Raw genomic sequence first — 9,583 nt, 5'->3', positions numbered from 1 at the left:
AGGTGGGGCCAGGGGGGTTAAAAAAAAAAAAAAAAAAAAAAAAAAAAATTATGAACGTCATCCTCTACTTTGGACATCGGCCACGGTCACCACATGGTACCGGCATTTTAGGTGGCTGGCGCGCGGTAGGTTTTGCGCGCGCGGGGAAATAGAAAAAGGGCGAATCGATGCGAGCGGCGCGGTACAAAAGCGTCGAAATCGTTGACGACCCGCTCGACCGTGACTCGAAATAGCCATTGTTATTCATTTGATCATAGTCATTCGTTTCATCTTCGCCCTCACGCGATTACGCCGGTGATAGTAATAATAACGTTACATTTCGTTAGCAGCTCGAAAAATTCGATTTGGATAATTAATGAGATAAAAGATCGCGATTTCTTTTTTTCTCTTGCGTCGAATAATTCATCTCGAGGCGCGTGTCCGTTACGGCAGAAATATAACAATGCTATTATATGATATACATAGAGACACGTGACGTTAATAAGGCACCTCTTTGAAGCCTGTACGCTAAGTTTCTAGGATTTACTGTAAATCATCGATTTACAGTTGCCAAACAAGATGATGAGCGAATGTCTACGGACGTAATAGGCCCACAGCCATAAGCGACGCTGACAAGATTTGCATGACAGTACCCCGTCATTACGCACGGCTCGCCCAATCAAACGTCGAGCGCACACCGTTTGCTCATCGAGTGTTTATTGCCCACATGTCCTATGTATATACACATACGTAGATTTGCTTCTACGGGGACGCGCGTACACATTGCTTGGTTGTACTAATAATCTGTCACTCCGTCTAGACCAGAAACACGAATTAGCATTACTTAAGGCATGCGTTTCCTCTCGCATATGAAACAGAGACCGCAATGAAAAAAAAAAGAACCAATAATCTAATGATAATTATATTAACGACTACACACATACAATTATACAATTTGTGTAATAATGGTATTATAATATGCCACGTGTTAGCTCGTAAGAGAAAATGCTCCAAAATGAGAACATATCTTTCTATAACTATATTTCGTCTATCCACGATATTAATGTAAACTATCGAGTCTTATCTAAATAATTCTTTGTAGCCTTTGCATTTGATGATGCGCGCGTAATGATCGTTTAACAAAAAGACTATTTATTTAAAAAAAAAAAACTGATCGAGATCGTAAGATACTATCTCGAGAAACTCGATACGAAGGGCCGCTTTCCAGATGAAAAGAATATTAAGCGAAGGGTTAAGATTATCCTTTGGACTGATTCCATGAGCATTGGAACGTGGAATTCGATCTGCGCGAATTACACAACGGCGATAAATAAATGTATAAATTCCTTTGATCCCTGAACTTGATACTTTCTTGTCTCTGCAATTTTTTAGATAGAGATTATAACATAAATTAAGTTATTAATTAAAGATAATGGTTCTATAATTTTTCATAAACAAATATTGTATTTAAAAAGAAAATCGAAATATAATAAAAAATAATATTCTTCTTCAGAAAGTTTATCTAAAACAGAAATCCATGCGATATTTAATTTGTCAAAATCAAAACATGAAAAATACACTATATACACGTTTAAAATATCAATAAAACGTAACTCTGAAAATTTATAAATTAATGCATAAAGATGCACTTCTCGAAAATATATATGTAATATATTGTAACTCTCTTATCTGTAACTGCATTGAACAGGAATATTTTCTTACATATATGGTATCGAAAAAACAAATCAGAAAAATTGCTAGACTAAAAGAAATTATATTTGTCGGCGTAGAAATAGGTATAATAACTACTTGCCGGAGTAGAATTGCCGAACTTTTTATTCCTTCCCGTTCAGAGCGAGACCGCGTCGGTGCCATTGAGCAACAATAAATGATTATTGTCGGGACTATTACCGCCGGAGTGGTGACCAGGCCCCATTGGAACTGTTCGGCGGTCAGTTTCCCTCGGCGAATGTGGCCTCGTCTGTACAAGCGGCCGGCGTGCGTATACGTGCTGCCATTATTTCTCGTATCTCGCGAGCCCATGCACAGCGCAACCCCCGACCGGGTTCACCACCCGGCGCCATCGGCTGGCCTTTCCCCCGACCTCCTTCTCCCCCCGCTTATTCCACCCCTGAAATACCGACGACACGAGCAAACAAACTGCATTCACTTAATTCGACGCGAGAGTCCGCGCCGAGGAAGATAAAGCGATTTTTGTGACAAGTCACGAGATTTATAGGTAAAAAGAGAGTATGCAGAAAGTTTCTTACATTTCGATATAACGCGTAACCAATGAAGGCAATATATAATAAATTCTGCAATATACATATAAAAAGTATTTATGAATATAAATTTAATAAATTCGACATATATAAAAAATGTTTATGAATACATCTATATTCTTCGAAAATGCCTTTAAAAAATGATGTATCCTTCTCTTTCTCTTTTTTAAAAGTTCTTCGTCTACATTCTTGTGGATATAATATTCTCATCGAAGTTATTAAAATATTTACTATCTATGTTAATTGTGTGTGTGAATCCAGACGGAAAAAAAATTATAAAATAAACATTTCATCTTACTTGTTACGTAAATACTAGAGAATAAAAATAAAATTTTGTTGGATTCGCGAAAAGTTAAGAAATATTGAAACAAAATGACAAGACAACTTTTTATATTACGTAACAAAGCAATTTTATAGAAGTACGGGAAAATAATTTGTATATATCAATAACAAAACAGTTTATGTACTCTAAATAAGAGCGTCAAAGACACGTTAGCATAAGCGGCACAAGCGAATTAGCATGGCACGAGTGGACCCGTTTAAATTCAATTCGCGGCCAAGGGAGCATTGTATCTGCATGAGAAAAGAGGACCCAATTTACTTAAACGGTGCTTCAAAAAGGACGTCCAAGCCAAATCGTCCTGGAAATATTACGCATGAATTCGTCTCTTCCGTGCCATTGACTAGCGTGGCGCAGATGTTATGCGTCGCGTATGTTACGGCTTTGCGGAATGTTGCAACGCTATAGGGAGTCCACATTTTATACGATATTCTGTTGCGCAAACTGCACGGGCATTCGCAAATAAACCTCTTCAAACGAGAATACTTTGGCGCTCTAGATCCATTATGGATAATATAACTTTTAAATTAAACTCTGCAGCACTTTCAAAATCGGCAGACTGCTTTGTGTCTACCCGCGCTTTAAACACGCGCAATGAAATTTTCTTTAACACCATTAGAGTTATTTCTATGCAAATACGAAATTCGTGTCGACACATCAAGCCATCTTTTTACGCTTTAGGATCATTAAACGAAGAAAAAATACACCTCGCGCCGGACCATTATTTTGTTTCGTTAATAAGTGCCCGCAAGTTTCTCGCACAGGTCGGAACGAACAGAAACGGACGCGCGGAAGAAACGGAAGAGGGTGAGGATGTAAACGCCACAGGCGCAATAATTACGTAAGACTCTCTTTCTCTCTCTTTCTCTATTACAATTTATAGTTCTCGTCGTGGCTCCTCGAGAAGCTAATCGCCGGCCGGATCTTTCCGGTCGATAGTAGTTTCCTCTCCGATCCCCCGTCGTGTTTCCCGGCGATGTCTGTCGGATAGCTGTATCCAACCTTGGCAGGTGATTACTTTTCACAGTTACACCGCGCCGTTTCTCTCGCAACGGCGATGCATTTTCCTCACCCCCGCAATTACTTATCCTGCCGTTAGCGCCGTTGGGTACTGTCGTTGATACGCGTTAGAGTCACTCGGAGATGAAAGAGAGAGAGAGAGAGAGAGAGAGAGAGGGGCAAAGAATCGACGGAAAGAAGAAGGATGACAGCTCGTAAATGCGGAAGCGGGATGCGAGAGCGGTGGAAGAGCCGTAGGATGTCGGAGAGCTGCTGGTATCTGAAGGACGAAAAGACGCGGTCCCGTCGAAAGAAACGGAGAAAGAAAGACAGCGGGGCGAGGGGAGACGTGCCGAGAGGAATGGCGGTATAGAGGATGAAGAGGCGGGAGGGGGGGGGAGGGTAAACGAGGTACGGAGCGGCGGCTTCAAGGCTCGATTATGTGATATAAAGTTGCCAGAGTGAGGGGTGACGAAGAAGGTCGGAGAGGGATGCACCCTCGTTGATTGAGCCGCCACCTCCAACGTGCCGTGAACACATGTGCTGGTGGCAACGCTCTGATTGGAAGCCAGATGGGCTCTTCAGCCTCTTACCTCCGAGCACAAACTCTCACCTCCACTTCCATCTTCTCGTCCTCCTCCTCTTCGGCGGCTCCCATTTTCAGCATCTCCTTCTTCGATATCCGAAACTCACAGCCGCCGTGGATGACTATCCCGCTTTGGTTGCCGCCAGTGTTTCATCTGGATAGATGTCTGCGATTGCCATACGATTGGGCTTAAGACGAATCGGATTTATCCGAAGGAAGAGAGTACCGATTGAAGTTTGTTTGTTGCATCTTAGGATTAATTCATCGCACCGCTGAATGCCGATGTTTGTGTTAAGGGGATCCAAAAGCTCGTCTGTTTTACCGATCATAATAATTAATATTTGCTTAATATAAAAGTTTTGCAGTTTGTATGCGCAAAATAGAATAACTTCGTCTTCGGAATTGCATGAAAGAATATAGGTGAACGTTTAAAAATGTATTTAGAAGCCTAGTAAAAAACATTTCGGTGAAAAAATATTGTTATGACCTGACGCAAGAAGCCGGTAAAAAAACTGTAATTTTTTAGCTTTTCTTCGTTTTTAACATAAACTCGTGAAGTCTCATCTTTGTTTCGATGTGCACTTAAATCGTGGAAAAGGATTTATTATTCTATTCAACTAAAAAAAAAATTTCAATGTGCAAAATAATAATTTTTGGTCGGTAAAACAGACGAGCTCTTGGATCCCCTTAAGTAAAAAAAAATTTAGAGTTTTATTCTATTTTTTTTTATTTGATATTTTATTTAATTTGTATTTGATATTGTATATATATATTTGAATTTTTATAAAATTCGAATACTAAATATAAATAATAAGATAAAGCAGCGCGCGTGCTATGCTAGTAAATTATTAATGTTTTTATATATATATATATAAAAAGCAATAATTTTTTTAAAAAGCAAACAATTTTCGAATTCTAAAATTATTTAAAAATAGAATTTTAAAATAGAATTTTTATTTGATACTTAGTTATAAAGATATAATGCAAAAAATTGAACAGTTTTGATAAATTTTAATAAATTTTAATAATCACTTTCTCTCAATATTTCCGCTAAGAAAAGATCGATTCTAAATAGCTTAAAAAATTTGTCATTGAAAGGATATCTGGTGATTTTGGGACACCTTATACAACTGACCTATACAATGGAATATCCCCGAGTTTAGATATTCGAATCGTACAATCGTAGAAAGTTTTCTAATGTGGTCTCCGTGAAAAGTTTGCAACGAGGGTTTTCGCGAAATGGTACTATACTTTATTCAAGATCTCACTTCCTTTCCTATTGCACACCAAAGACGCAGCTACGACAATCGTTCTAACGTGCCAAGAACTATTCAAAAAATCATTGGAAGAAGCCTACCGTTTTGCATTAATGGTGCCGTTTAAAGTTTGCGATCCCGCTTGGCTATTCTCTCGCCTGATACGTCGCGATAGAATACATTTTAACGAAACGAGAAAAACTTCACGCATCTTGTAAAAGTGCAAAGTTGGAAAAGTCCATCTGAAAAACATTTCCGAGTCTATAAATAAATACTTTTATAGAGAAAATTCTTTTTATATTGTATAAACACATATATTTAATATATTTCCCTAAAATATGTTTTCATTAAACATACTTACTAGCGCAGACACTAATAAAAAAAAAAAAAAAAAACGAGACAGAAATTCATGACATTGATTGTGACAGATGAATGAGAATAAGAAACTTTCCAACAAAGACTTATCGTTCGCGGCAATTAACTATTTCGTGAAATAATTGCTCGAGTTTATTTAGCTTCGCTATCTGACAATATCATTCGTGGTCGACGCACAATGCGAATTCCCTTTTATTCCGTATCTGTGAGAAGTCTTAGTTAGAGCTCGGGTCGTATTCTTCGGGATCAGCGGGTGACGTCGCTTTCTGTCTAATGCAGTGTGACAACGCTGTGACAACGTCATTACCGTGTTCGACTCGTTACATCTTTATCGCGACAAAGAGTCGCCGTCATCTCATCCCGGCGTGACAATCGTTGCCGCGACAACAATTGTAACTTGCAGTCTATTAAAAGAGAATGTCGTACATTCGTAATTAAAATCTGAGATGTTAGACTTCTTCATCTCCAATGGATTTTCACATCGAAAATCAAATTATATATCCTTTATCGAGTCGCGTCGCGGAGAAAAACGCGACGTTTCTTGTGCACACCGTGGCGGTTTACGAATGGACATAAGAGGGCTTGTTAGGACGAGCGAGTGGGTGGATGGCGGGTGAACACAAAGATTTTCACCGTAGGGGTTAGTGCAGTCGAGGCACACATACATACAGAGGACAGTTCGGTGGCGTGTATAGCCGCCGGCGGTCCCCAGAGGTGGCGATCCTGTTGCGAGCCGAACCTGGCCTGTGGTCGCCGGCTTGTTAGATCCAGTTTGGGGTCGCGGCACCCGAGCAAGGGCAGGGGGAACGGCACGGTGGAGGGCACCACTCTTCAGTAGACCGCAATCGGGTATGCAATTTACGTGGTGTCCGACCTCTCTGCGATCCTTCCCTCGTCTACCCGCCTCGTCGAATCGGTGCTTTCCCCCGACCCGCTCCCATCCTATCCTTTCTATCCCACGCATTTCGAGGATTCGCACTCATGGACCAAAACGAAGGGGTTGGCTGCCGGCTCTCTGCATTCGATACGCAACAGTGAAAACGTCGCACACGAATAGTAAATCCTGACTACGGCACTAGTTGACGAGAGAGAGAAAAAGAAAGATAGAAGGGGGATGAGTGAGAGAGGAGGGTGGTGAAAGGGGAGACTCGGGAACACGGTCTGAATGAGACGGAAGAAGGAAAAGCTGTAGCTGTCGCGAGCAGAAGTTCCTACGTTGCTTATCGTGGGGGTCGGTTTCTTTTCTCGTAAAGATAGCCATGATTTCACCTGGCCGGGATCTCTATAGCTGAAGGAAAAACGCGCAGGAAATTGGTAACAGGACGACTGCTTGAACACGTGAACTAACAATCTGTCGACGTCGAAGAATGTTTCCGTCGCCATCTCCATCACTTTTTCAAAAGATTCTGTACGTAACATGTTGAACGGATAAAAATACCGCAACGTAAAACATTCGCAATAATTAAAAAAAAAATGTATATATATATATATATTATTTTTTTATTAAACAATTTATTTAATTAATGTTCTTTATCTCTCTGCAAAAGTATGAACAATAAATTTCACTTTAAATGTGAAGAGATTATTCTATCGTATTTACTTTGCATTAAGGGTGAATGTAATTATTGCGAGCAGTTTACGCACTTTACACGACTATCCGTTCAGAGCCCACGTGTTAAAATCTCAGGCCGTTCGACGCGTACCAATGCAAATGTCAGGTCGAACGGCATTATCCGGCGTAACGTGCATGTTAATCAGACGAGGCTACGTCGGGTGCCAGCACCGGTGGCATAATTCGCTCAATTTACAATCATTATCGCGCTCGTTGCATTTAATCGCTGAAAATTAGGTTACGCCACCGAGCTGACGTGACCACGCTCTGCTGCTGGCTTTTGCCGTATTAAAACCTTTTTTTTTACGCTTTTACATTGCGCCGCGCTTTTACGAAAAGAAATAAAATCGATGATTAAAAATGCGATATAAAGGTGTTTTTAGTTTAAAAAAAAAACGAATGTGTGATACTGGTAACTGTACGATGTGTTTCTGTTTTAAAAATATAATAATAAAAGTAAAATTTGTATGCCGGATATTTCTATTTTTTTATCTGAAATTATTACATATGTAAGTAGAGTAATCGAAGTAGAGCCTCCAAAAAGAAGAAAAAACGTGTTGTCATACGATCATTGGCAACATGCAACTAAACAGGCATCTACTTTCACCTCTATGAAATTTATGTATGGAAATATGTGAATAACGCATGCAGAATATCGTACCCGGCAGCTGCTGGCGTCTGCGACGACACGCACACATACAGACACACACATACGCATACGCACATCTCATAGGAAAATAAATTCTAGCCTAGCGAAGCCGCCAGGATAGAAATGTGCGCTCGAGCGACTTTTTTCTTCAGCGACATATCTTACCGCTTTTCGCCACATCTCGAAGACATCATCATCGCAAATCCAGCATGTTCGACGAGGAGCCCGCAGGCACCACGATAAAGAGAAGCGATGAAGCTCTCTATTCACACTCGCGTATGATCGACACACACGTTGTATCAATTGCAATGATGGGTTTTTTCTAACTAGCAATACATCAAAAATAATCGCGTGAAAATTTTCGGTTTTTACGATTTTTTAAATATAAAAAATATAAAATCAAGATGCATTAAAAATATACTTTACATAAAATATACTTGAAAAAATTTACCTAACGTTAAAGAATTATAACAATTTTTTTAAAAAACTGCCCATACTTTTTTTATTACCGAATATTATATTGTATATTTATTCTTCGAATATGCTGGATTTGCGATATCTTAGAGATTTGACAAAAAGCGATAAGACTTGTCTGCAAAAAAATGTCTCTCGAGCGCACATTTCTAACTTGACGGTTTTGCTAGATTAGAATATTCTTTATAAAATTTAAAAAATTATCTCACTATATCTAATATCTCGAATGTTTTTATTACAGAGGCTATTTCATTCACATACTACAATTCTAGACTATGCTAGTTTGCCTTGTTAATTTAGCGGAAATATAATCATATATTTTATTATAATGAAGTTTCTGCATTTTAGTATTATTTTCCTTTGCGGAGACTTGAGTTTTCAATTTCTTCACCCTTATTACGCCAATGCTGATAAAAGCGGACCAGCTATAATTTCGCGCTTTCTTCTACCTGCAGGCGTCGATGAAGTTGTTGATGTTGTTGTTGTTGTTGTTGTTGCCGTTGTAGCGGCCATTGTCGTCCTATGGCGGCGGCATCCATGGAGTCTTCGGCGAGAGAACCAAGAGGTTTGCTCCTTCAGAAAGAGTAACGCATCATTATTCTCCGTCACAGAAATTATCAAGATTATAAGTTAACACTTACAGATTCCTGGATCATAGCGCAGACCAGGATTGTCACGATTAAAAACACCACTGTCAGCCTCATATTGTAATCTTGCGCATTCAATACTTGCACCGTAATACAGTAGCGCGACATTTATACCACACTGTCGAATGATGATCTATATTTGTTAAGCATTGACATTGAATAATTGCACGCGTCTGTTTCGCCACTTGCGTGTTGTTTAAAGAAGGTAATTAATGATTTCATGAAGTGCAAAAGTGTTCCGCATTTTTCTCGACCTACGTATGTTGCTGATACAAAAGTTGCCAGATGCGGAAGCGACGTCTGACAAGTGTATTCAAATAAATTGCAACGTTACAGGAAAAGAAGCATCGATCTTCGCATTTAAGAATACAACGGCGTCATTTG

At 39.5% G+C, this 9,583-nt stretch overlaps 1 protein-coding gene across 2 annotated transcripts; it reads right to left on the bottom strand.

Annotated features, from left to right (window-relative positions):
* Positions 1 to 8,766: 8,766 nt before the first annotated feature.
* Positions 8,767 to 9,354, bottom strand: LOC115235862. Of its 2 annotated transcripts, none has more exons than XR_003884100.1 (2): positions 9,194 to 9,354; positions 8,767 to 9,125 (listed from the first exon to the last, which is right to left on the bottom strand). XR_003884100.1 is itself a non-coding variant. In XM_029807936.1 (2 exons), the coding sequence occupies exons 1-2, from the start codon at positions 9,305 to 9,307 to the stop codon at positions 8,949 to 8,951; spliced, it is 297 nt and encodes a 98-aa protein (XP_029663796.1). In that variant the 5' UTR covers positions 9,308 to 9,328; the 3' UTR covers positions 8,767 to 8,948. The 2 variants fall into 2 exon arrangements, 1 of the variants encoding a protein (XP_029663796.1); XM_029807936.1 differs by having other exon boundaries at positions 9,188 to 9,328.
* Between the last annotated feature and the right edge of the window lie 229 nt (positions 9,355 to 9,583).

Source organism: Formica exsecta, unplaced genomic scaffold (genome assembly GCF_003651465.1).
Source record: "Formica exsecta isolate Colony F162 unplaced genomic scaffold, ASM365146v1 scaffold11, whole genome shotgun sequence".
NCBI lineage: Eukaryota > Metazoa > Arthropoda > Insecta > Hymenoptera > Formicidae > Formica > Formica exsecta.
The sequence above is the reverse complement of the archived record's forward strand: the minus strand, read 5'-3'. Positions and strand labels throughout refer to the sequence as shown.